The sequence below is a fragment of the Populus nigra genome, chromosome 7, assembly GCF_951802175.1.
Source record: "Populus nigra chromosome 7, ddPopNigr1.1, whole genome shotgun sequence".
NCBI lineage: Eukaryota > Viridiplantae > Streptophyta > Magnoliopsida > Malpighiales > Salicaceae > Populus > Populus nigra.
Genome location: NC_084858.1, coordinates 14,710,915 through 14,737,750, shown reverse-complemented (window position 1 = coordinate 14,737,750; position 26,836 = coordinate 14,710,915). Strand labels below are relative to the sequence as shown.

The following is a 26,836-nucleotide window of genomic DNA, read 5'->3' as shown; positions in this document are numbered from 1 at the left end:
ACAATAAGACTCTTCCAAAATTTGATATCTTGATAGCCTGATGTGCTCCTCAGCTCTCCTTTGGGTCAACAGAGATGGAATGAGAACCTAATAACACTGGACAAAAAATGCAAGGGTGAATTGGCTTTACGCTTATGCCATAAGGAAGTTGCACTTGATCATTTTTGTGTAGAGGATTTCAGCAGTAAATCATCAGCTGCACTGCAGTATAAGAACAATTTTAAATGTCGGATGATGCATCCCAGATCCAGAAATGCATTTGGACACAGCAGAAGCATGCTAATACAACTCAAGAAAAATAGCATCTATGGTTTAGATTTATGCACAAGAACATCCAAAACATAACTACCTTGTTTGAGACATTCAATCTTCCATTGAAGAGTGAAGAATGCCTCCCGCAGTTGCTAGTTTCCAGTGCATGAAAGTGAAGGAAGTGAAGACAAATGAAACTTGGAAGACTAGCACTTATTAGGAACTTTTGATTTTTTTTTTCTTCAATTGAAACATAGTGACAAGGAGGGAAAAGGTAACTTCACATGCCACATGGTCATAAAAACTTTGAAGCACCTCATGGATCCTTGTCAACTCTTTCCAACGAAAAACTTGGCTAAATTTGGCTCCACTGTTCCTTTCTTCTTGATAGTGATTGAAGTTGATCGAGGAGTCTTTTGAACTGCTGGAGAACCAGAATTTCGGAGCTTGGAACGTCTTGATGGAGTCTGATTACCATTAGCTTCCATGGATTTCCTTGGCAATGGCTGTTGCTGGTTCTCAGCTTCTGTGTTTTTTTTGCTCGTTTGTCTCCACTTTCTTAGCTCTCCCTCTATCATTCTTTTAGCAGTTAGTGAACTCTCAGTTCTATATATCTCTTGCTCCTCCTCTACCCTTGTCTCTCTGATATCTCTATGAGCTAGTTCAATTTTTATTAGTATCTCCTTTTCGCTGGCTTTCAGTGCTTCAATCCACGCATGAGCTGCTGCAACCTTTTTGTCTGCAATTTCTTCAGCCTTGGCTGTATGTCCAGTTAAATACTCATATTCAAACTTTAAGATGGTAATCGATGAACTATGTTGAGAAGCAGAAGCTCTAGATCTCATGGTATTTTCAATAACGTTTCGCAGATTCTCAAGAGCTAAAGACTCTGATGTTTTGACTGCTTGAAGCTCCCGAATTGCCGCCTGCAATTTTCCCTCAGTCAAGTCCATTTGAGACTCAGTTTTGTGGATTTCTGACTTAATTTTTGCAGTTTCTTCACTGATGAGCTTCTTCTCTTTCCTTGCTAACTCCGTTTCGGTCTTCAACTGTTCAAGTGTCACAGACAGACTGAATAAAATTGATTTTTCCTTCTCCTCAACTGCACATGCAGTTTCCAATTTAGATTTTGCTCTCAGCAGCTTTGAGTTCAGATTTTGAGCAGTTATATCAGCTTTCTCTTTTTCTTTCTCCAATCGAGCTGTTTCTTCTGTTACATGCCTCAGCTCATTCCTTATGATATCCAGTGAGGTCATGAACTGAAAACCCTCTTCCCTAATCGAAGCCAATTCTTTCTTAGCTGCGTGCAATTCTTCTGTTATGGACTTCAATGCAGGGGAATCCTCCAATTGCTTGCCTTTCCGGAAACTGTCTCCCAGATGCTTCATACTGTCATTTCTTCCCTTTTTGTCCATATTTTTAGCAAGCTTTAGTTCATTTTGTAACAAATTGGCATCATATAATGTAACAGCCAATTTAGACTCAAGATCTTTCGAGCTGCTGTCTTCCTCTTTGGCATTCTTCATTTTCTTCTTACTTTCCACCATTGCAAACGAGAATTCACTTGCTTCCTTCTCTCTTTGAGCTTGAATTTCTCCAAACTCTTTCAAGGCCTCAATCCATGTCAACTCAACTGGCATTTGCTCTTCATTTGCCTCGCCAATTTTCTTCCTGATTGCTTCCACATGGTTCATATTAGACGACAATTTAGAATTTGAGCTTGCTATTTCCTTCTCTATCCGCGTTTTCTCTTCCAAAACAGAAACCATCTCAATCTTAAGTTTACTCAGTTCTTGCTTCACACCTTCCAACTCCCTTATCACTTCAGCATATTGATGGCTTTCAGCACTCCCAACAATCAAAGCCTTGTCTTCGTGCTTAATCAACTTCTTTAGCATGTCCATGTCTCTCATCTGAGCTTTTACCTTCAAGTTAGATTGCTCAATCTGTAAAGCAAGATCTTTCACTTTTCTTTTCGCCTCTGAGAGTCTTGATTCTGCTTTGCCTTTTGCCGGCTCTGCAGCCCTTCTACTCTCTTTATATCTAACCAAGTCTCTCTCAGCAAAGCGCAGATCCTTAGCTCTTGAGGAAGACTTCTAAATGGATTCAAAAATACAATATTTACTAACAAACATTTTAAACTAACTTAAAGTGCTTAGAATTAACAAAGAAATGGGGTTTAGCGGTTCTCGATTTGTGTCAAATTTATCATACCTCAGGCAAATCCATCTGAGCTGGTTTCTTCAGTGAAGAGCTACTACTTTCAAGAATTCTTTCTCCATACATATTAACAGCTGCTTTCACTGTCCCAATTCTCCTCCTGTCATCAAACACTCTCCTATCCATTTCGTCACTGTTCCATCAAGTGAAAAAAGGAACATTTTCTCAGACAAAAGCTTGTACAATCAAAGTCAAATTGCTACTAATATTCAAATAGAAAAAAAACAAAAAAGCATGCACATAAGAGTACAACTACTGAGAAAATTCAAGGGGTCTTGATAGACAAAACCAATCATACCTCCTCAAAGTCTGCTACATATATGTCTAGTCCATGTTTAATTTGTAAGCTGAAGCTTGAACTGTGCTTGCTTGACAGTGTTAGAGAGCGAGAGGGGGGGGTTGTTTTTGGAGTTGAGAAGGAATGTTTATTATGCCTAAGAAAACGGCAATGGAGAGAAAGAAGAATTGAATCCGGATGGTTGGCTGGTATTGGAGGAATCGCTGCCGGTGGCACCTGATGATTATTAATACTGTGGACCCCAGAATTGGTGAATTTCCTAGGAGGACAGGACAAATTACAACTTTTTTCTGTCGCATGTAAAAAAAAAAAAAAATTGTTGTTAAACTCATTCGCAAAATGACGTGAATTTTTTTTAAAAAAAATCTGACTCTAGCTAAATTTTTTTTAATTAATATGGTAAAAAATAATTAGTTGTTGTTAAACTTAGCCTCGTAAAATAACATGAAAAGTTTTTAAAATAACATGTAAAAATTTTAAAATCACTCCAGCTAAATTTTTAGTTAACATGGTAAAATATCTGCTTGATTTAGTTGGGATTTAAAATTATAAACTCAGTTTTTATTTAGTTGGGTAATAAAAATAGTTAATTTAAATTAACTTGTGATTTGACAACGAAAAGATTTTTTTTGAAATATATAATATGCAATGACTCACAATTTTGTTCATAAAAGAAAAGGGGGCAAAGATCATCTCTATCATGAGTCCATATCTTGCCAGGAGCAGGGATTGAAGTTTTCAGATCACTTTAATATATATATATATATATATATATATATATATATATATATATATTATTTTATAATGTAATACCTGGGAATCTTTTTAAGTCGTTTAAGTTGTTTTTTTTAGTTTTTTTTAATAATTTGAGATGTTCGAGTTAATTTATGTGTATCACGATTAATCCTCGAACATATTAAACACCTTCCAATTCTAATAGACAGATAAGACATCATAAGAGTAACAGACATGTACATAGAGAATCAAACCCAAGGTGTTCTTTTTTAAATGCATAGATTGTGGAGAAAGGATAAAAAAAGTTAATAAAAGATTTAACTCATTTTAATTGTTATTCCATCTCCTAAAGCTCAAAACAAATTAAAAAATAGAAAATGTCTTCTATTATTTTGAATTCAACCGAATTAAATTATTGAAATTACCAATTTGAGAATTAAGAGAAAAAAATTGCTCCCTTCTCGGGGAAAAAAGTTCTCAATTTGACAATTTATGCATGTTCACTGCCTAATATCATTGCATTAAAACAGAAAAAGAAAAATGCAAGATGCTCTACCATTGCAGTTAACATGTGAAAATTAACTAGCTGTAGCTGTAAATTTGGTGTTTGTTTCATAGAAGAATTGATCGAAAATGACACTTTGGAAGTTCTTGTAATTATAATAAATAAATAAATAAATGTGCCCTTGCTGCTATAAAAGTTAAACGGGGAAAATGGACAAGCAAGCTGATGACCAAAATATTTCGTCCCCACCACGAAGACAATGGCAAAGTCTATGTGCGGACACAGTCGAGCCTCTCCACGCATCAAAGGCAAATAACCCTCCTCGTTTATGCAATGCTAATAATCCACGCGACTGGCAAGAGCAAAGACATGGTTGCTCGGTTGTTTTTGTTAGGTTATGTTTGGATTGCCGTGCAAAATGTTGTTTTTTTGGTTAAAAATTATTTTTTATATTTTTATATCATTTTGATATACTAATATAAAAAATAAATTTTTTTAAAAAATAATAATATTTTACTATATTTCTAAATAAAAAATACTTCAAACTATAACTGCTATCACAATTTTAAATACATTCTTAGTGTAAACTGAATCATGCATCAACCGTTAACAGCCACCTCAATAACATCATCCGACTAACAATTTATCCAAAGCTCTCAAAAAGAACAACCATGTGGGAGGAATGTGAAGGGTGATGTAAACTTTAAATAAATTTGGGTTTTTTCATTATTTAATGGGATTTGAAGATTTCTTTTTTAAGGTGGTAGTGTACCAATAGTCCTTCTCTTATAAAATAATTCCCCTTGAGAAATTCTCTTATACTTCAATTAATAAAGTAGAAATAATTTTTTTGAATAGTGGTGAAAACCCTTGGTTATTTAGTGAGAGAAAATGAAATAAATCAATGGAAAACTAGCATGCCTAGGGCCAACCATGGGGGAACCTTTAGAAAATAGCAAGAAATGTGGTTTGATGGGAATTGAATCAAATTGGCATGTGATATGTTGGGACAATGATTATTTCAAAGAAAATTTTGAATAAAAACAATAGATGGATGGTTTAAGTAGTGTCGGCTATAAGGGGGGAATTAGGAAAAATAAAATTGTGTAATTATGTTATTAAATGTTCTATAAATTAATGTGAGGGTTTTGAAGGTGAATTGAAGTAAAATTAGATGCTAATATATGTTTATTAAATGTATAGGCATGAGAAATTATGTTTAGGATAAGTTTTTGGCTTGAGTATGTAAATTACAAGATACATGCATATGTGTGTGTGGGGGGGGGGGTTGTGGACGTGAGATTTTACGATATCAAATGCTTATGAATCATTGTGAAAGTTTTAGAAATTTAATTGAAATAGGATTGTTGGTTTAAGGTTTGAATGACATGTCAGGAAGATGAGAACTTGTTTAAATTGTATGTGTGAGCATGATTGCTAGATATCAAAGTTGAAAAGTGTACTATTGTATGTGAAATTGTTAAATTAGATTGTGTATTATTTTTTTATATTGAAAGAAACATGCTTGAAAAATAAATTGAAAAAGTTATGACAATTATGAGTTGTTTTTAAAATTGATCGAATGATTAGTTTGTGAGTTTTGAGAGACTTTAGAAGTTGATCTTGATGTTAGTTGATTTATGTTGTTTTCATGTTTTTGTATGTTTAGCAATGGTAGTGAAAGGGTTGGGTTAAATTTTTTATCTGAAATTAGAAATTTAAGTATACAAGTTTGAAAAAAATTAACATATTAAATTAAATTAGTTCATATTAAGCTAAGTCATTAGTCCGTTTGGGATTAAATTTGGTTATTAATATTTCGATTAAAATAGAAAGAATTGAATCAATATTATTGTTTGGTTTCTCTATGAATATGAAAGTCTCAAAAATGTTATTCATTTATGGATTTTGATATAAAAAAAAATATAAACATGCGATTATATGTGTTGTTAAGCTGGATATGTTGTCAAAGGTTGAGGGGTAAAGAAAACATGAAATTAGATAGATTGTAGGTTTGTGTTATATGGATTATTGGAGCATTTGAATTGTTAAGACATCCTAAATGATAGAAATTAGGGTTGTTACAACATCTAAGGGCTATTGCAACATCTTTAATGAGTGGAAAAAAAAGGTTGTTATGGTAGTCTAAAATCAGGAATTGAACTTTTTTGACAGCTCAAAAAAATAGAGAATTAAAGTTGTTACAATAACTCTAACTTGTGAAAATTTAAAGTTGTTATGTCAACCTTAACAAAGGAAAGAAATTGAATTATATAAGTGTGAGAAATTGCATGTTGAATATTATTAGTTTGTGATGTTTTAGGTATTAAATTGGAATTTGAAAATGTAAGAGTTTTAAATGAGGATTTAATGTGATGACATGAATATTAAATTGTGGATTGTAATATTAAGAAACATGTATGGATATTAATTGGAATTTTAAGATGTATAGGGATTTTAACGGTTAAATGTTAATTAGTGGTATGAACTCTAATTTTTATTGTTTATGAGCTGTAGGAGAAACATTTTGAATGAGACCCAACTTCTCTCATAATGTTTAAAATAAGGGTTGCTCCCTTGTCTTTTTTAATTATTTAGTTTTCTCTCATGATTTTAGAATGTAAATAAAATAATATATATTGTATACAAACTGTTCATCATGAAAAAAAATACACCTATAGGGTGGAAAAGTAATATGTAAAATTGTAATTGATTAAGTTATAACCTAATTTTTTACTTTTTTTTAGAAATAATACAAAAAATATCAAAATTCTAAAAAAAAATGTTTTCAACATGATTTGGCTAAATTCTAGTCATTTTGTAATTTTGACCATTTCGCTTATTGTTTTCGTATTGATGATTTCAAAAAATAAATCAATCAAACAAAACAGATTTTTTTTAGTGAAAAAATAATAAGGATCAATTTAAAAAAAAAGTTTGGAATTGCAAGAGAGGGGTTAAAAAAAAATTATAAAGTGGTAGAGGTTTTTAGAGAAATAAAAAATAATAATTGATGGGTGTGAAAGATTTTAGAGATTAATTATGAAAATAATATTTTGAATAGTATAAATAGGTGCGAGTTATACAAAAAAAAAAAGTGAGAGCATTAGCTACAAGAAAAAGCTCCATACCAAAAACACTTTTCCTCTTCTTTCGTCATACACGCCAACACCTCATGTACATATCAAAATACTTTATCTCCTATAAACCACTAAAAACGAACAAAAAAAAGTCACAAAACATGTGACCCCCACAACCCTTTCTCCCTCAAAAAGCCAAAAAAAAAAGAGTATCTCCCATGTTCCCCCCCCCCCACACACACACATTATTCTTCTCTTGAAAACATGTAAAAAAAGCCCATCTCTCTTCATCATTTCCAAGAACATTTCATCTTCATCTTTAACCTCTTGAAAAACAAGAAGCCAACCTGTTAATTTCTCTATTTAAACAAAATAAAATTGTGAACCCCTTTTCACTTTCTAGGATAAACATAAAGACTAAAAAAGAGAGAACCACGTTTTTTTAAAAAGAAAAGGGTTAGCCCTTCTATTTTTTCTAGTAGAAAATCACAACCTCATCATTGTTTATACACATAAAAAATCACCCCCTACATTGCACACCACCTCAACAAACCAAATGATGTTGTCTTTCACCCATTACCAAAATTGTTTTAAGTTTATATCGGGTAAATTTTTATTTTTAAAATACAAGAAATTCATTTGAGCCATGGATAACCTAACTTGGAGCTAACACTTCCTTCTCAACCTATACCTTGGCAATTATCAACAAAAAATTTCATCTTAGTATTGAAAGACGTGTGGGCCTCGGCCAAACAAGTTTTTTTAAAATTACATTTTAGTGATTTTATACCAATCATAGAACATGTAAAGGCAATCATTAAAATTTATGAAGTGGTTCTAAACATGAAAAATAATTTCTTGAAAACTCATCATTGACTATTTTTTCAAAGTTCTTGACAAAAAAAAAAACTTTTAAAAATAAAAATAAAAATAAAAATAACCTATAACATTGGATAACTTGTTGAACTCCATTGTTAGTTGAGAGTAATGACATATTTGGAGGGGGGGACCTTCATGGATAAGAGCTGGTTTACCTTTTTAAGATGACTATGATACTTGATAAATATGTTATCACATAGGTATATTTTGATAAATGTTGAAAAGATGCATATAACCAAAGGGAAAATTTTAAATGGTTATTGGTAATAAATGATTTGATAAACTCCTTTAGAAAGTTAGAGTAATAGAGCACCGCTTTTCTATCAAAATAAATAATGAGTGGGCAATGGTGCAAGAATACCATAATTGGAGGGCACCATTCGACTAGAAGTCAACATTATGGCTACTAGAGTTTGTCACATTTCAAGAAATAGTCAATTCAACAGATCTAATATAAATAAAAATGGTAGTCAAACAAATTAATCACACACACATAAGCATCAATTTAGAAAAAAGAAATTTGAATGGCAAGAGAGGAAATTTTTAAAAATTTAAAGCTATAAGGTGATAGAAGTTTTTAGAGAAACCAAGAAAATAGTAAATGATTGTGGAAGGTTTTAAAGATTAAATGTGAAAATAATATTTTGAATAATATAAATAAATTGTTATAAACACACACAAAAAAAGGGAGGGGGTGAAAGCATTAGCTACAAAAAAAGACCCCACACCAAAAACATTTTTCCTTGTCTTTCCCTGTACACACTAACATCCCTTGTACATACCAAAACACTTAATCTCCTATAAATCACCAAAAACAAACTAAGAAAGGCAACAAAAACCTATGACCCTCGCAACCCTTTCTCCTTTAAAAAGCCAAAAAAAAATGTCTCTTATATTTTTTCACTCACCTGCAAAACACACATTCTTCTTCTCTTACAAACATATATATAAAAATCCATCTCTCTCCATTATTTCCAAGAATGTTTAATTTTCATATTCATCTTCAACCTCTTATAAAATAAAAAGACAACCTGTCAATCTCTCTCTTTAAACAAAATAAAATTATGCCCCCGTTACTCTCTAGAAAGAACATAAAAAAAAGGAAATTCAAGATTTTTTAGAGAAAAAAGATAACCCTTTTGGTTTTTTTTATAGTGGAAAATCATAACCTCATCACTACCTTTACACACCAAAGATCACATCCTACATCGTACACCACCTCAACAAACCAACCAATGTTATTTATAACCTTCAGAAATCACAATCCCTTCACGATAGTAGAAATGATGACAAAAAGGTAGCATAAATTGCAGTTAGAAGAAGAAATTCCAAAGTTTAAACCTTTATCAATGTTGTTCTTCTTAACAACAACAAAACCACTAATATCTTATTAAAAAAGATCGTTGGCTGTTGTCAACTAGTCTCCAAACCATCATGCTTACCTCCTTCCTTGTAGTAATTGGTGGTGGTGAAAACCAATAACAATAGAGAGTAAGAAGAAGAAGTGAAAGAGGATTGAACCTTTAACTAAAAATATTCTTTTATTCAAATGTTTGTTTGCCTCGCCATCGATCTAGAAGTGAAGAGGACACAAAAGAGCTTTGGATCCACCAACTCACTCTTCTCTAGCAGCAGTAACGCGTGAAACCATAAGTCGACAATGGTGGTGATGTGTGGGTATATGCGTTGTTACTGTTCCAACAGCTCTTTCAGCTTCATTCTAGTAGATCCAGACACACAAATAACCTCGAAAGGTTAACCCATAACCTCAAATCACTTTTTGACAAATTGTTAAAATGTTGTGAAATTTTGGGCAAAATGCTCATTGTTGTGTATAATTTTTGGATTGTTTGAACATTATTGATTTGGATTGATATGTGTTTTTTTTTTATTTAAGATGATTTGATAATTTATGTTGGATTGTGAGTTTATTTTTAAGGTAATGATTGCTAATTAAACATTAAATGTTGGTTAATGGATTGTGCTTTAGTTTATGTTGATTTGAACATTGAATATTGATTCATGGATTATACTTGGGTTTGTGTTAAATGGTTTGAATTAGTATATGATTTGAATGAAGTTCATGAAACTAACAAGATTTAAGTGGATTATTGGTATTGTTGGATTATTCAGTTGGTGAATGATGAATACATAGTTTGTTTTAGTTGATATCTTAATTAAAATAGTTTGATTAAAACAAATTATTGTATTTGACAAACATAATCTCAGTCTAATTTTAATAATTTTTCAGATTTTTGAAAGATCAATTTACAATTAATTTAAGGTTTTTCATATCATTTTTTTACCCTTTTATTTTTGATATTTGGGATGATAAACATATATAGAAGGCACACATCGTATATATAACAATAAGTTTTTTAAAATCATGAGTATTTGGCCTAAATCTTAAAAACATCAAAAGAAACTAATTTGTTTATTTTTTCATTAAAAATTATAAATTTATATGTAAGATATATTTCTAATATTAAAAAATATATTTTCTTTACATAATAAAGTTTGGAGAATTGATCTTTCTAAATAAATTTAGTTAAACCAAACCAATGTCATACTTCTCATCTCAACCTCCAATCCTCCATCCATTTATTTTAGATCAACTAAAATTTGTCAATTGTGCAATGCTTTAATCATGAGCAATACCACTTGTCACACCAAACACCAATAACAAGATAAATAATACATTTAAGATTTGATAAAAAAAATCAATAAAAAAATATAAGGTAATAATATAAAATAACACAAATAGATTGCAATAGACACAATAAAAATCAAAATTTATTTACGAAATTACAATTTATTAATAGATTTTACTGTACATCACTCCATAAATAACTTTAATAAATAATTTCTTCTGTTAATTTCAAAGAGGTGATGTACTAATTAAAAATACTATTTCAATGCACAGATTAATATAAAAAGTGTGATTCTAAGATCGTTCGAAAAAGAATTTAACCTCAATAAAGTTGTAAGCGAATCCAAAAGCAACTTTACTATTAAAAAAAAAAGAATTAAGTTCACTATATTTTTCCCAAGAAAAAAATATCCTACTATTATATTTCATTAACAGACAGTGGACAGTACCTTCTGTTTTATTTTTAGTTGCATCCCCATTGGGTGTCATCAGCGTAACGAATCACAGAAGAAGACTTCACCGTTGACTTTCCAGTCGGTGACTCAACTTTCATGCACAGCACACACACAGGCCACCCCAAACAGATCCAAACCATCCTCTCAATCTCCCAACTCCCAAGACATCAAAATCAACATCTCAAAACCCAAACCTCCAAACCACCCGCGAAGCACTGTATCACCCCTTCCCTTCCCTCTCTATCTCTCCCAAAAACAAAGAGTCCCTCCCCTCTCGTAACAGATCTCGATCAAATGGAGTCGTCTCAATCTTTTATAACAAAAAACAAAAATTAAAAATTAAATTAAATTGAATCGAAAAGAAAAGAAATGGAAGTGGAGAGATCGTCGCTGTGCAATTGTGTGGTGAATTTCTTGTTAGAAGAGAAATACATATTAACAGCATTTGAATTGTTACAAGAATTACTAGATGATGGAAGAGACGATCACGCTATTCGTCTCAAAGAATTCTTCTCTGACCCTTCTCACTTCCCTCCTGATCAGATCTCTCGCTTCAACTCTCTTCGAGGTTTTCTCTCACTCGTCTTTTATCTTGTTAGTTACTGATTTTGATAAATTTTTGTTGATTTTTTTTTTCGATTTGGATTTGAATGAAAAAATTAATTAGGTCATGTTTAGTATATGATAGTGTAATGAAATGAATGATTATTGCGTTATTTTCTCGATAATTTGTGAAATGTGTAGAATGCATGTAGATAGTATTAGGATTGAGTTATTCAGCAATGAGTTACTGCATTTTTTATTGATGGTATATTGAATACAGAATGTAAGCAATGTTCTTTTCTGCCCCCTTTGTTGTTGAAAAGCAGTTGCAGATCCTCAGAGTTTGTTAGAAGAGAAAGAAGCTATGGAAGAAAAATTAGCACTTACTGCTTACGAGCTTCGTTTAGCACAAGAGGATATTTCTAAGTTGAAGACTGAATTACAGAAGAAATCAGATTTGTCACTGGCTGAATTGAGTGGTAAACTCTTCCATCTGCTCGATATTAATCTCTCACTTTTTTTTGTACGAGGCATTTTCGTATATGTTGTTTTATTGCACTATCTTTTGATTAATTGGCCATCCTCTTCTTCCTTTTGGCTTTCATTTATTATGTAAAATTGTTGTCCTGTCTGAAATCACTTATGTAACTGTAAATATTGCTGCATTACGGGACTTACCATGCATAAACAATGTTCATTGCTTAGCCACTTCTTTTGTCATTTTATAAATATTTCATCTTGGATGAATTTCCAGAGTCGAAGTCAAACTTTTCTGTTAATCCGGGACCAGACGTTGTGCGACAAAAGAAGAATGCTTCCCTCTCTGACTTGGGTCCTTTGAAAGATAATGAGCGCAGAGATCTTAACTGTGCTGTAAAGGAATATTTACTTTTAGCAGGGTACCGGCTTGCTGCTATGACATTTTATGAAGAAGTATGTATTATGTAAGACATTTAATGCAGTGTTTAGTCTTTTCTGTTGCTGTATACAAGCTTTTTCCTTCTAAATTATTTTATGATCGGTTTATGCTATGTTCTATTTGATTCATCATTAGACAGAAACAATTGATTGTAGGGGACTGCATTAGAATTTGTAGGGTATTCTGCTGATAGAAGTGCACAAATCATTATAAAAGCCTTGAATTGAATTTATTGTTGCAGCAGCAATCGTTTACTGTCCTGCTGATCCAAGGGGGTGAAACATAATGCAAACTTCTAAGGATTAAAAAAAAGTCTTGAGACATGTAAAGTTTATTTTGATAAGTACCTTAGTGCATTTGGCAAACTAAGAATGAATAAGATGATGTAGGCTTAGGTATTAAGGTAGCTTTGAAAACAAACATCTGGCATACTGACTGTTATTTGGATTAGCCTGCTTGATCAATCTACCTCGTCACTGTTTGCTTGCTCTTTGCATTGATTTCATAAATTGTAGTCCAGTGTTGGGAAATTCTTGAAGTTCGGCATGTGAAAGTTAGTTCAAAAGGACAAAAAGGAACCCGGGGTAAAATTCATATTGGACAGGGTAATATCATTTCGTCTTTTCATTGCTGTTGAAGGCTGCATCAGAAAAACAATACCTTAATTTTTTTTTCCATGCATAGAAATGCTTGTAGCTCTTAGCTAATATACAACCTGCAATCAGGTGGATGTGTGTCCCTTGTTTGTGGGCGCTTGTACTATTTTGAAATATTATCATAGTCAGATAACTTTTTCCACCTCAGGTTACAGATCAAAATTTAGATGTTTGGCAGAATACACCTGCATGTGTCCCAGATGCCTTGCGCCATTATTATTATCAATACCTTTCGTCCACTTCAGAGGCTGCCGAGGTATTTCTTCTTGTACATGTTTGATAAGCTACTTATTGTTTACATATGCTTGAAGATATCTTTGGCAAATGTCTATGTATGAAGCTAATGGCTACCTTAATGATGATGCTTCATTAGGCTTGATGAAATGATAACTTTTTTTTTTTCCAATGCTTTGCTTTTCCTAATGCATTTTCTTATCATGTGAAATGCTACTGGAAGACCACCTGAAATAAAATATGAAAAGAATTATCATTTCTACTTTAGAGCTCTATAAGTTCACAAGATTACTGACCTGAATGTGTGAATCATGCTCTACTCCTTTGGTTTTTCTGATGCTTAGTCACTGCCTGCAAAAATGGCTAAAGTAGTAAAAAGAACCATTCCTGAAAGTCATTTCTAGATCACTGAACTCAGTATGCATATGATTCTCTATAGTCTAACACCCGCTAGCATTCTGATCTGTTGTAGGCTTGTATCCTTATTTTTGTTGCTTGTATTGAAACTTAAACACAAGTTATATTATTCTTTTCTCTGTATGTTATACTTTTTTCATGTGAAGATCTCAGATTAGACATCTTGGACAAAACTTATGGAACAAATTTGCTCTGATGCTTATTGCGAAGTAGGATTTTATGTTCTGAACTGCACAATAATGACATTGTTGTTTCTGTTGCAGGAGAAAATTGCTATGCTTCGAGAAAATGAGTCATTACTAAAAACAAATGAAAGGCTGAATAACGAAAAGGAGAAGTTGCTGATAGCTAAAGATTTGTCCGATAATCAAATTAGTGGATTAACTAAATCCTTAGAAGCCATGCAAAAGGATCTCAAGGACAGGGAGAGCCAAGTAATTTTCATGCAAGGAAAACATTATTGTCACGTGTGGGTGTGTGTGTGTGTTTTAAGTTTCTCTCTCCCTCTCTTTTTTCAGATACAAGAGTTGAAGCAATCATGGGAGCGCCAAAGAAAGGAAATCAATGATTGCAGATCTGAAATCACTTCATTAAAAATGCACATTGAAGGATCCCGTTCGGGAATGAACGTGTTAGCTAGTGATGTCGATGTGCAGTCCTTGGAAAAGTACAAGGAAGAAATAAAGTCATTGCAGATGGAAATAGCAGGATTGAAGGCAAAGGGAGCATATGCTTCCGAATCCATAGATAACTCCACTTCTGAGAAAGAGACTTGTCAGGCTGAAGAGAAAGTGGTTGAAATTGATGAAGATAAAACTATAGTCTCCCACCCAGTTGATGTGGCAGGAGTTTTGGGCAATGGAGATGTTCTACCACTGTCTATCACTGAAACCAATAATCCTGAGGAAGTTTTGGAAGATTTATTGAACAGTTCTTTAGATGAAAATGCCCTTGTTGATAGCAGTGTATTAGTCACCAAACAAAATGGTGAAGCACCATCAGAAGATGGTAGGTTACAACTAGAATCAGACAACTTGGGTGATAAAGCTGCTTCTGAGAATATGGCAAGTTCATCTTCTTCCTATCAGACATTATACTCTCTCCCATGTGTTGATTTTCTCTTTCACTTTAAATTGGGTGGCACCTCTTGTATAAGATGTAGACCTTCCGGCCTATGAATTCTCCTGAATCCTAATGGGGTTACCTTTTTAATATCATAATTTCTTAGATAAACTAACCTCCCTCACCACCCAAAAAATAATTTCCCTGGTTTTCTTTTCCATGCTTTTCTTTAGAAGTAATTTATTTATATGCTATATCTGAAATATATATTTACTTTGCAGGGCTTACGAACCATTGAGATCCTTGCTGATGCTTTGCCCAAGATTGTTCCATATGTTTTGATCAATCACCGAGAGGTACGCTTTAGACTCATTTGTTCTTCATCTGACTCTGAGTTCTGTGGAGAAGTTTTTTTTCATAAACTGTCTTGGTTTTATTTGCTCAGGAGCTTCTTCCCCTAATGATGTGTGCAATTGAGTGTCATCCAGATAGTGGCACACGAGACTCCTTGACCCACACACTGTTTAATTTGATAAAACGTCCCGATGAGCAGCAGAGACGAATAATAATGGATGTAGGGTCATAATTTTATCATACCGAATTCCTTGAAGTTGAAGTTTTAAGCTTTTGTAGCAACATGTATATCTAATTTGAAGATGATGCTGAGCCTTTTGAGGTTTGTTTCAGGCATGCGTTAGTCTTGCTAAGAATGTAGGGGAGATGAGAACAGAAACGGAATTGCTTCCCCAGTGTTGGGAACAAGTGAGTTCAGGGTTGTTTTTCAGGGAATTTCCAATTCTGCCATAATGTCTTTTCATCTTTCATTTCATTTCTGTCCCCCCTTTCTAAGGATCAATTTTACATGGATTGCAGATAAACCATATGTATGAGGAGCGTAGGTTGCTTGTGGCTCAATCTTGTGGAGAGCTTGCAGAATTCGTCCGCCCTGAGATTCGTGATTCTCTAATTTTGTCCATTGTGCAACAGCTGATAGAAGATTCTGCAACTGTTGTACGAGAAGCTGCTGCTCATAATTTGGCTTTGCTACTTCCACTGTTCCCAAATGTGGACAAATATTTCAAGGTCAGCCTCACTAAATAAGCTTCGGGGCAATCATGGAGAAGAATTCTGATTTGACCGAATTGGCTACAATGTAAGCTCTAGAACAGGCTGATGGCACATGGTCTAGGCAATGGAGCCTTTTCCTCGCCACAATATGATGTCTGAGAAGAAAATGAAAATATTGAAGTAAAACAAATTGAAACATTTAGTTTTTTCAGTATCTCATATTGTTTGTTGATAGGTAGAGGAGTTGATGTTCCAATTGGTATGTGATCCCTCTGGAGTGGTGGTGGATACTGCATTGAAAGAACTGCTTCCTGCAGTGATAAAGTGGGGAAACAGACTAGAACACATTTTAAGAGTTCTGCTCTCCCACATCTTGAGCTCTGCTCAGGTTTGGTTGTTTCTAGCAGTTATTTTCTTCTGTTGTTTCTGGTACATTTCTCCTTAATTTTTCTCTCTGCTATTTTCAGCATTGTCCTCCTCTCTCGGGGGTTGAAGGCTCTATGGAATCACATCTACATGTTTTAGGGGAACGTGAGCGCTGGAATATTGATGTTTTATTAAGAATGCTGGTGGAATTGCTTTCCTCTGTGCACCAGAAAGCAGTTGAGACTTGCCCTTTATCTTCAGCCCCAGAGTCAAAGGACATGATGTTCTCTACCTCCTTGCTTGAAACGTATGCAAGGTAAGCTCTGGTCTTCTTCTTCTTCTTCTTTTATTCTTTCTTTTCATTTAATTTTAATAATTTTTTTTTTGGTTTATTTCCTGGTAAAGGTAGCTTCTAATAATACTGAGCCTAGTTATGGTCATAATCACTTTGAAGATATTTTACTGTCATACTAGGGAACATGCTGAATGGCCAGCATTTGATTGGATGCATGTCGATTGCTTTCCTGATCTGATACAGCTCACCTGCATGTTACCTCAGAAAGAAGATAGTTTAAGAATTAGAACTACAAAGGTAGCTTTTTCCTGCTTGGAATTAATTCATTAAGTCATCTTGACTTCTTTTTGGTGCTTGGATGTTAAGTATAGTGCTTCCTGTTGTTTCTAACTAAAATGGTTTGCAGTTTTTGCTGGCTGTAAGTGAATACTTTGGGGATTCTTATCTGGTACACATAATGCTGCCTATATTCATGGTATCGGTTGGAGATAATGCTGATTTGTCATTTTTCCCTTCTGTCAACCATCCAAGAATAAAAGGTGTGATAATAAATTTCAGTGAATTCCTTTCACATTATTGTATTTTATTAATTTCTGCTTTATTGCAGGTTTGAGGCCAAGAACTGCTGTTGCTGAGAGACTTGCTACTATGTGCGTATTGCCACTGCTTTTGGCTGGTGTTTTAGGTGCCCCCAGCCAGCATGAACAATTAGCAAACTACTTGAGAGGGCTGCTAGTTGATGGCACCCTGAAAGAGAGTCAGTCAACAAAGCACGCTGCTGAGATTATTGAAGCTGTTCGGTTTCTTTGGTTTGTACTTTGTAGACTGTTATGTGTAATACTGTATCACTTACCTTCAGTTTCAATTTTGAGTGATAAATACCAGTTTATTCATGATGCAGCACATTTGAGAAGCACCACAGTATCATTTTCAATATTTTATGGGAAATGGTTGTCAGCTCCAACATAGATATGAAAATCAATGCTGCCAACCTTTTGAAAGCCATTGTAAGTTGCATGTTCCTCTGTAATCATCATTTCCTGCTACCCCAAGCCTAGTTTTAAACATTTTTCCCATTCATTAAATAGATGCCATATATTGATGCGAAAGTTGCTTCCACTCACGTTTTGCCCGCGCTGATAACTCTTGGCTCTGACCCAAACCTGAATGTTAAGTATGCCAGCATAGAAGCATTTGGAGCTGTTGCACAGCATTTCAAAAATGACATGGTATGTGTGTGTGTGCGTGTTTTTTTTTTTTTCTTTTCCAGGAAGTGATTTTAGTAATCTTGAAGGAGAAAGTTTTGTAAGTTAACTATTTGCCATCTTTCAGATTGTTGACAAGATACGGGTCCAAATGGATGCGTTTCTTGAAGATGGATCCCATGAAGCTACTATTGCTGTGGTCCGTGCTTTATTGGTGGCAGTACCACATACAACAGACAAACTTAGAGATTATATCCTCAACCTTCACCAGAAGATAAAAATTTAAGTTTAAATATATTTATTCAGCAAGCTGAGATTATTTATTGTGTTTTCACCAATTTACCAGCATCTATTAGCTCCCAACGTTAAATGAGCATGTTAACTTATGCCAGTTGTTTCTTTGACATTCCAAACATCTCCTTTCCAAGATATTTCAGTTTACAGCCTTGCCAGCTTCTGTAAGTGATGTGATGCGTCGCCGTGAGAGAGCTAATGCATTCTGTGAATCAATCCGTGCCCTGGATGCTACAGGTTTGTCTATTCACCTCCACTATTTTTTTCTCCGCCCCAAGTTCATATTTACTATAACAAGTGACTTCTAAACTAGCAAATGACTTCTATTAATCTCTGACTAAAATACCATTAGTGTTTTTACAAGCACTCATTACAGAGTCTGATTATTTTACTGGTTTTTGCTACCCTCAGCTAGTTAATGGATGGGCCTTTTGTAGATTCAGTATGATTTGGATGCATCTATATCTGACGTGTATAAATTATCTTTCTCTTCTGGAATGCTTCTTGCACATTAAACAAGTTTGCTTCCCAAATCTTAATTTTTTATGCGTCAGTGTTAAATGTTTAATCTCATTTGTTTGTTCCAGATCTTTCTGCAAATAGTGTAAGGGAATTTCTCCTTCCTGCAATACAAAACCTGTTAAAAGACCCGGATGCATTAGATCCAGCTCACAAAGAAGCCCTAGAGATAATAATGAAGGAAAGATCTGGTGGAGCTTTAGATGCTCTTAGTAAAGCGATGGGTGCTCATCTTGGGCTAGCATCATCAGTCAGTAGTTTCTTTGGAGACAGTGGGCTGTTAGGGAAGAAAGAAGCTTCGGAGCCTGCATCACCACAGCCTGACTCTCCGAGGGCTGTGCCACCCCTTCAAGCGGAAGACACAAGATTCAGGCGTATCATGAGAGGTAATTTCTCGGAAATGCTTAGAGGTAAAACAAAGGGCCTAGATGAAACAAACCCTAGCCAATAAATTACGTGAACCCATGGGATGGTGTGTTGCGGGTGCCCTTGTTTTCCATCTCCCGCACTAGGTCTTTGATTTTATTCCCCAATATTCGAGGTTTTGAGTTGGGTGACCTTTTCAACATAGAATTTTTTTCTTCTTTTCAAGGAATTTACGTTGTATAGGTGAAACAGGATGAAAGGTAGATTGCAATTGAAGTGTGAATGTTTCTACAACCAGTAGCTGGAGAAAGGAAGAAAATAATCCATAATATTTTTTAGTCACCAATATTTCTACTTCCTGCCATGTTACATGCCTAGTGAATAAATTGAAATGTACCCTTCCTTAGAAAAATGTCATCTTTGACAGGCGTTCTTGTTTTTGGTCAGTCATGAACTCTATTAGAAAATGTTCTTCTCTTGTTAATAGTATTACATTATAATAAAGAGAGAGCCTTCTGCCAATGCTAGTATTCTAAGACTTCCCCAAAAATTAAGCAAGAGGGTTAGCATTTTGATTGAAGAAGATGATTGTGTGGTGAAAGAAAGAAATAAAATTAAAAAACCCCTCCATTTTACGTTAATTAAAGCATTTGAAGGTGTCTGAATATTTTCTTAAGATAGTTTGTTCAGTTATTAGTAATCACTTTGCCTTTTTTTTCCTTCCTGTCCTTCATATAAATCATAATGATGATTTGTTTTCAATAATTAGGTTTTCGTTTTATTTAGATAAGAATAAGTAATTACTTTATGGGCAATGAACTAATTTATTACAAACATTAATAGCCTTTTTCTGTCGTCAGACTTCCTGAGGATCAACAGGAGAGGCGCTTAGACATAGTTATTAAACTGACCCAGCACCAAATTTGGGTGATTGGACAAATTAATTAATTTGATTTTAATCAGATCATACCTTATCAACTTGGATTTTTTATTAGATTATACACGATCAATTTTCAACTTTATTAGATTATACATGATCAATTTTCAAATAATTTTTTTTAAACCATACTTAGAGTAGGTATGGAGTTGATCTGTTAGGCTAAACATGGTTTAATAACACTACGTTTAAGACAAGAAAATGCTACTTCTATTTTTTATGCAACATTCAAATTAGATAGTTTTAATCTAAGCGTCTCTGGGCCGATGCAATACTACAAACCAAATGCATTCCTTGGTTTTCTCCTTGGTCCTTTTTTTAAGCCCTTCTGTTTAACAATTTAGAGCAAAAAACTCAAGCGCATGACTACAAATTCCTTTGTTTCAAGCCCCTTAGTCGTGGAACAATTTGTTGATATTTTTTTTTAACTATAGATATCTGGGTCAACTTAAATATAACTCAATTAATCTCCCGAGATCCTGAAATTAACGACCATGTAAGTCTTTAATGATCTTAAGATTTGTAACACTTGAACTGGCAATTTCTATGATCAAATCCAGAGTATGACCAGTTGAGCTACAGTACCCCTCAAGGTTATAATTTGTTGCAACTTGATTCTTGAGGTATTGGTTTAGATGCTGAACTTATTCGGTGTATATGTTATTGATGACGCTTTAGAATCCATAATGCTGGGAACTTAAGTTTTCGAGTTTTTGGATAATAGAAGGTTGATGACAAAGGTCTGAATTCCTGTAAAACATTTTTTTTTATGGGATTTAAAAACTCTCTAATGATTAAGTCAATGATTTTGTTAATAAAAAATTGTAATAAATGAGCATTAAATTCTAAGAGTTTATTCTTAGTTTATAGATTATAAATGTTAAGAATATGTTATAAAAAAGTAAAGATTGTGAAACTTTTATGTGGATTGTTTAGAGAATATTTATAACATTTGTATCTTGAACTTTCTTCCTTTTATTCAAGGGGTAGTATGTCTTTTCTTTCTTCACATCCAAGTGGAGAGGGAGACCCTTTCTTCAACATTAATGTTGATGTAAATGTCTCTTTACATGACATTAATGTTGATGGGAGTACCACACGCCTATAGAAAGCGACCACATGTCATTCTGCATATGATATTAATGTCGATGGGATCAATCTTTATAATCAACATTAATATTGATTGACATACGGACAACTTTAAGATGACTTTTTTAACATGGCTAGGGTGTAGGGAGACAATGATCCTAAATTTCCATGTAGGGTGCTTAGATCCAAAGTGATCCTAAAAACAAGAACGTTGAGTTTGACATCTTGCCAGACCCACATATATATGGTGAAACCTAAAGGGATTGGTTCTAGCATCTTACCAGAGCCTCTTTTCACGAGTTTTGATTTTTGTTGAACCTTTATGTTCGGTTTTTTCTCTCTTAGACCTTTTAGTCATAGGCCTTAAAAGGAAATGAATTTCAGTATGAAATGCAATAATCCATCAATTACCATTTTAAGTTTGAATTCAAAAAAGTAGAATTTCTTTTTCTCAAAATGCATTAACCTTAATGTGAATGACCAAAAACTCAATTGAGAGACTCAATCTATACATGTACAAGCAACCTTAAAGATGCTCTACTATTTACAAAAAACAAAAAAGAAAATTGTCTTGAAATTAAAAAGAAAAAAATTGTATTTTGTTTGTTAAAAAAAAAATTTACTAGAAAAATTGCCATAACATGTATCAAACCTTAATTTGGAGGTTTTTTTTTTCTGTCATAGGGTCATTTTTCAACCCTATGTTTTTATATCAATCAAAACTCCATTCTTATTTAAGCATTTATTTGCTAGAATGAAATATAAACATTAAAAAATTTACTTTTTCACGGGGCCATAATACTTTTTTTATTAGTAAAAGAAAAAGATGCTCGAGTGACATAAGCATGTTTCAAAAAGTTTTAAAAAATTGCAACCCAGGGTGTAGACCCTATCAAGAAAAAAACATTTTGGATCAACTTGACCGAGCATGTCAAAGATGCAAGTTAGGTCAAGCAAATAAAAAAAATAAAAAAAATTTAAAATTAAATCTCAAACAAATTCAACATCGAAAGATGAAATTGAAAAGAGGGTCAATTAAATAAAAAAAATCTAAGCAAACCAAACCCTGTGATCCAGATTATGTGAATGAGACAACCGAATAGAAAACAAATTAGAAAACACCACCCAGCTAAGGCTCTGTTTGTCTATGCGGCTGCGGCTGCGTTTTAATTAAAACGCAGCTGGCAGCCGTTTGGTTAAAGAAAAAATGAAGATACTGTTCACTGGGTCCCACGTCTTTTCTGCGTTGAAAACGCAGTAATTAAAAAGCAAGAATTCGTTGCTTTTTATATACTATTCACGTTAATTGCACTGTTCAATGAACAGTGCATAGTGATGCACTGTTCACTTTAAAATAGTGAACAGTGCAATTCTCTTGCACTGCGTGAGTTTTTTTTTTTTTAGTGTTCTAATTTTGTTAACATTTAAAAAAATAATTTGGAGTGAATTTTATATATGATAATATTTTATCTAATTTTATTACATGCTAAAAAAATTATAGAAACTGTAGTTTTTATCGGATATATTTCGTACGTAATGGAATTCTAGATGGTTTCATAGAATAATAAAAAATATTTTATATAAAGTATGTTTTATTCCATGATGTAATTGTAATAGTTAAATCCATAATATTTAAATTTAAAATCATCAATATTAATATATATATATATATATGTATTTTTTTAAAAAAAAATTATTTTATAACCTCAATTTCAAAAACATTCTTAACCAAACACATTAAATTACTTTTTTTCAACCTCAATTTTTACCATAGTTTTAACCAAACACCTATTTTTTTAAACCAACATCAATTAAAAGTACTTTTTATAAAACAATTTTTTTCAAACCACAACCACAATAGCTACCGCAATACCAAACACACACTAAATTCCAAAACAACCTAATGCTAAAGGACAAAGCATAAAAAATATCAATTTAGGAAACTTGTCAAAGTAAATCCAACCAAAAAACAACAAATAAAAATACCCAAGATAACTTGGGTCATTTTGAAAACTCATATAAAATCATATAAAAGGTAGATAAAGAAAAAACAGAATCTAATAACTAATTATATAAATGCTAAATGATGAAATTGAAAAAAATATCATCTTAAAAAATGAAAAGAAAAATAAACCAAGCAAATTCGGACGAACTTTCTAAACCTAAGCTAAGGTCTTAAACTTGCAATCCATTAAATCCTAGACTCAGACTAAATCAATAAGTTCAATTCCAAACCAATTTAATATTAATTAGACAAAGTAAATTCAACCAAGAACAACAAATAAAAAGACTTGAGAAAAACCAAGTTATTTTCAAAATCAGTGAAAAATCTTATAGAAAGCAAATAAATAAAAATAATGGAGCCTCAAATAAAAAAAATTGGACTAAATTTGAAAGATTAAAAAAATTAAAGGGCTATGAAATTGAAAAACAATTATAAATTTATAAAATGTTTTAAAAAATATTGAAGAATAGAATTGGGAATGAAAAATCAACTTAAGGAATTAGAAAGAAAACCAACAAAGAAAGACAAATAAAAAGACCCGAGATAACCAAAATCATTTTCAAGAGCAACAAAAAATTCTACATAAAGCAAATGAATAAAAAGAATGGGACATAGTCTCTAATTGAATAAATGTTGAATGATGAAAATGAAAATAAAATAGTTTAGGCAAACACGGTGCAAACCTTCTAAACTTGATATAATCTCTAAAACTCGTAACCCGTGAAATCTTGGATCCGAGTTCAATAAAAAAACTCAATTCTCAACCAACATGATTTTGAAGGATGAAGTTGGTTAAAAAATATCAATAAAAAAAACTTGTAAAAGCAAAAACAAATTGCAAGAAAAAGAATAAGAATGAAATTTGATAGAAAAAAACCCGAAGGGGGATGAAATTTGAAAAAAAAACATTTGAAAAATGATGTGAAACAAAACAAATAGCAATTAAAAAAATAAAGACTAAATTTGAAAGATTAAAAAAATCATAGGGGGTAAAATTGGAAAAGATTTGTAATTTGATTGATTGTTCATATATTTAAAAATGGGAGGGGGTAAAATCGAAAAATATTTGTAATTTGAAAGATTATTCATAGATTAAAAACTAATAGGGGTTAAATTGAAAATCATTTATAATTTTATAGCTTATTAAAAACATAATGATCATAAGCATAAGGATTAGAAGTGAAGAAAAAAACAATTGCAAGGGCTCTTCTAAAATTTTATAGGAGTTGACACAAAATAAAAAGATGAGAGAGAGGAGAAGAAAAAAAAGAAAACACAATGGCTTTTGACACCAAACCAGCGACATGTTAGGTATATGCACCACACCACCATGTTCAGGGAGTCTTGATCTACCAAACACCACACTGGAAAGCGATATTTTCTGGTCGGATTGCCCCACACTCACTGCTTGAACGAAATAGGGCCATTTATATGCTGGTTTTTTAAAATAATATTTAATATGTGAATATTACAATAATATCCCCAAACAACTTCTAAATCTACAACAAAACCAATATAAAATGACAAAAAAAATCTTTATAAAAGAGCTTTATTATTTTTGTCTCTAAGAATGTTAAAGTAATTCTACTATTCTAAAAATATAAAAGGATAAAAACACTCATTAGTCAAAAGCTTTAGAATTATTTATTCGAAAACTAAATTTGTAATTACAGTGTGCATTAAAAAAAAAAAACAAATATAACCCATGTAATATGTTAAAAACATGTGTCATGTTAAAAAGATATTATAACACCAGCCTTAGTTCATTGTTTTTTTTTTTTGTTCAAGAAGCAAATTATAATAGACAAATATGTCTCTTTCCCCGACATAAATGGAGGTCAAATAAATAACAAATGAAGGTGACATTTCAACATTTCCCCAACATAAAGGGCTCTTGGCATCGAAAATCACCCATCGGTCACCGCCCATCATCTACCTGACGCTGACTCTCCACAACATTTTTTTTTTGTCAATTTAAGATCGTGTGCTATCAATATCTAATATAATATTAATATCTAACATAGTTAATTCTGAAAGATATAATTTAATTAATCAGATTTTAAATTTATTTTTTAGAGAATATCAATTCAAGTTTTACAAATGTTTTTTTTTTTTTTTGATTATCGTGGGTGTCCGGGCCAGCTTGCGCGCACCTCGACTAATCCCACGGGCCCTGAAGTTAACGACCATGTAAGCCTCCAGTGGCCATCATATGAGCAGCCATAAGGTTTGAACCTGAGACCTAAGAGGGAGCAAACCCCTTAGTCCCAAGCTCTTACCACTAGACCACCACCTAGATGGTTAAGTTTTACAAACTTTAAGGTCATTAGAGGTTTACATAGTCATTAACTTCAAATTGAGATGCACACAAACTAATCTGAATATTTACATTGATCTAAAAATAATAATCTCACATAGCTTTATTATAGTTATTATTATCTATTTCACTAACAGTTTGATTAAAAAAAGAAAAAAGAAAAAGGAAATGTCTAATATTGGTTGTCAAAAGAAAAGGAAATCGTAGTTATTAATAACTAGGAAGGTTCATGTATTTGATGATTCTGCTTCTCCACTATAGTTCACGGGGAAAAAGATATATCTTGCAGTGTAGAGCACATTGTCTCAAGCTAAACGGCAACGGATTTCCACAGTTGAAGATATAATTTCTTTTTTCTTTTAATCTTTAAATTCATTTTTTAATTCTTAAAATAATAATAATAATAATAATAATAATAATAATAAAAAAAATCAATCCTGAATTGAAACCTGAGAGATGAGTAATCACGTAGTATAAATACCCGAGAGAATAATAAAAAAGGGTATGTCAAGAATGGGATTCGAACCCATGCCCTTTCGGACCAGTACCTGAAACTGGCGCCTTAGACCAACTCGGCCATCTTGACTCTTGTTAAGCTCAATCACGAAACAATATTACATAGTTGTGTCTAACTGAGAACGACCACCATAATCCCACCTCTGAAATAATCTAAAAATAAAAACCCCGATAAACTTCTATCATTCGTGATCCGTGTTATTATTTACCTGGTTGGTTATTAAATTTGACGCGGCGAAAAATCTATGATTTAAGATTACATTTTAATCGGTTTTTAATTTGAATAGAAAATATTGACTTAGTCAAGATCAATTTATCTAGATGGATTTATAGAAATATAGATGATGTAGTCAAAACTGATCCAAATATAACTAGACTAATATTTTTTTTTTTAAAAATTTAAATAACATCGTTTCAATAAAAACAATTGATTTGAACCGACTTTACAGCTAAATGACTTACCATTTTTCAATCAAAATCCAACTAAAGCTTGACACAACTCAATGTAATGGATTGATTTGAAAAATTTATGATCTAAAATAAGATTTCAATCAGGTTTTAGTTTGAATAAAAAAAAATTAATTTGGTTAATCCTAATTGATATAGTATTGTGGTGGTTTATAATTAATTAAGCCACTGCAATGCTAAACACAAAGCTACTTTCACTAAAATTATTTGAAGATATATAGTAGTCAGTGTTGAGGCTTGTTGGTGGGTGGGTTAGAAAATATATGATAATTGAAGATGGTAATAATCAAGTTAACTATCATTATCATGTGAGGTGTTTAAAGTATGGTAGTAATTGTTTTTAAAAGTATTTGATCAAAATCCCCCACTGAAAATTAGACATGGTTGTGCAGATTTTCGAGTTCTAAAACTGAATTTCTTTTAAATCCTAAATGTATATTAACAATTCTTTTTTAAATCATTTTTTAGGATTCAAATCTTGGATGA

At 32.6% G+C, this 26,836-nt stretch overlaps 2 protein-coding genes and 1 non-coding gene across 5 annotated transcripts; 1 reads left to right on the top strand and 2 right to left on the bottom strand.

The window, feature by feature from the left end:
- Positions 1 to 289: 289 nt before the first annotated feature.
- Positions 290 to 2,951, bottom strand: LOC133699018 (protein PLASTID MOVEMENT IMPAIRED 15-like). Of its 2 annotated transcripts, none has more exons than XM_062122139.1 (3): positions 2,771 to 2,951; positions 2,467 to 2,605; positions 290 to 2,348 (listed from the first exon to the last, which is right to left on the bottom strand). In XM_062122139.1, the coding sequence occupies exons 2-3, from the start codon at positions 2,596 to 2,598 to the stop codon at positions 582 to 584; spliced, it is 1,899 nt and encodes a 632-aa protein (XP_061978123.1). In that variant the 5' UTR covers positions 2,599 to 2,605; positions 2,771 to 2,951; the 3' UTR covers positions 290 to 581. The 2 variants fall into 2 exon arrangements, with proteins under 2 accessions (XP_061978123.1, XP_061978125.1); XM_062122141.1 differs by having other exon boundaries at positions 290 to 2,345.
- Positions 2,952 to 11,104: 8,153 nt separating this feature from the next.
- LOC133699273 (uncharacterized) lies at positions 11,105 to 19,364 on the top strand. 2 transcript variants are annotated; one of them, XM_062122474.1, is made up of 20 exons: positions 11,105 to 11,642; positions 11,944 to 12,096; positions 12,372 to 12,550; positions 13,341 to 13,448; positions 14,107 to 14,277; positions 14,362 to 14,907; positions 15,187 to 15,261; positions 15,351 to 15,479; positions 15,593 to 15,667; positions 15,779 to 15,988; positions 16,209 to 16,361; positions 16,441 to 16,655; positions 16,814 to 16,931; positions 17,041 to 17,173; positions 17,242 to 17,443; positions 17,536 to 17,641; positions 17,723 to 17,863; positions 17,967 to 18,092; positions 18,256 to 18,370; positions 18,721 to 19,364. In XM_062122474.1, the coding sequence occupies exons 1-20, from the start codon at positions 11,444 to 11,446 to the stop codon at positions 19,101 to 19,103; spliced, it is 3,537 nt and encodes a 1,178-aa protein (XP_061978458.1). In that variant the 5' UTR covers positions 11,105 to 11,443; the 3' UTR covers positions 19,104 to 19,364. The 2 variants fall into 2 exon arrangements, with proteins under 2 accessions (XP_061978458.1, XP_061978459.1); XM_062122475.1 differs by lacking the exons at positions 11,105 to 11,642; positions 11,944 to 12,096 and having other exon boundaries at positions 12,426 to 12,561.
- Positions 19,365 to 25,871: 6,507 nt separating this feature from the next.
- Positions 25,872 to 25,952, bottom strand: TRNAL-CAG (transfer RNA leucine (anticodon CAG)). The gene has a single exon. It is a non-coding gene; the product is annotated as a tRNA-Leu (tRNA).
- Positions 25,953 to 26,836: the final 884 nt, after the last annotated feature.

Bases quoted from the DNA above. Each gene is read 5' to 3' on its own strand.
- LOC133699018 (XM_062122139.1), bottom strand. From the start codon at position 2,598: ATGGATAGGAGAGTGTTTGATGACAGGAGGAGAATTGGGACAGTGAAA. The intron at 2,349-2,466 runs GTATGATAAATT...GAATCCATTTAG, and splicing joins CTCAGATGGATTTGCCTGAG to AAGTCTTCCTCAAGAGCTAA.
- LOC133699273 (XM_062122474.1), top strand. From the start codon at position 11,444: ATGGAAGTGGAGAGATCGTCGCTGTGCAATTGTGTGGTGAATTTCTTG. The intron at 14,278-14,361 runs GTAATTTTCATG...CTCTTTTTTCAG, and splicing joins TCAAGGACAGGGAGAGCCAA to ATACAAGAGTTGAAGCAATC. The intron at 15,262-15,350 runs GTACGCTTTAGA...TTATTTGCTCAG, and splicing joins TTTTGATCAATCACCGAGAG to GAGCTTCTTCCCCTAATGAT.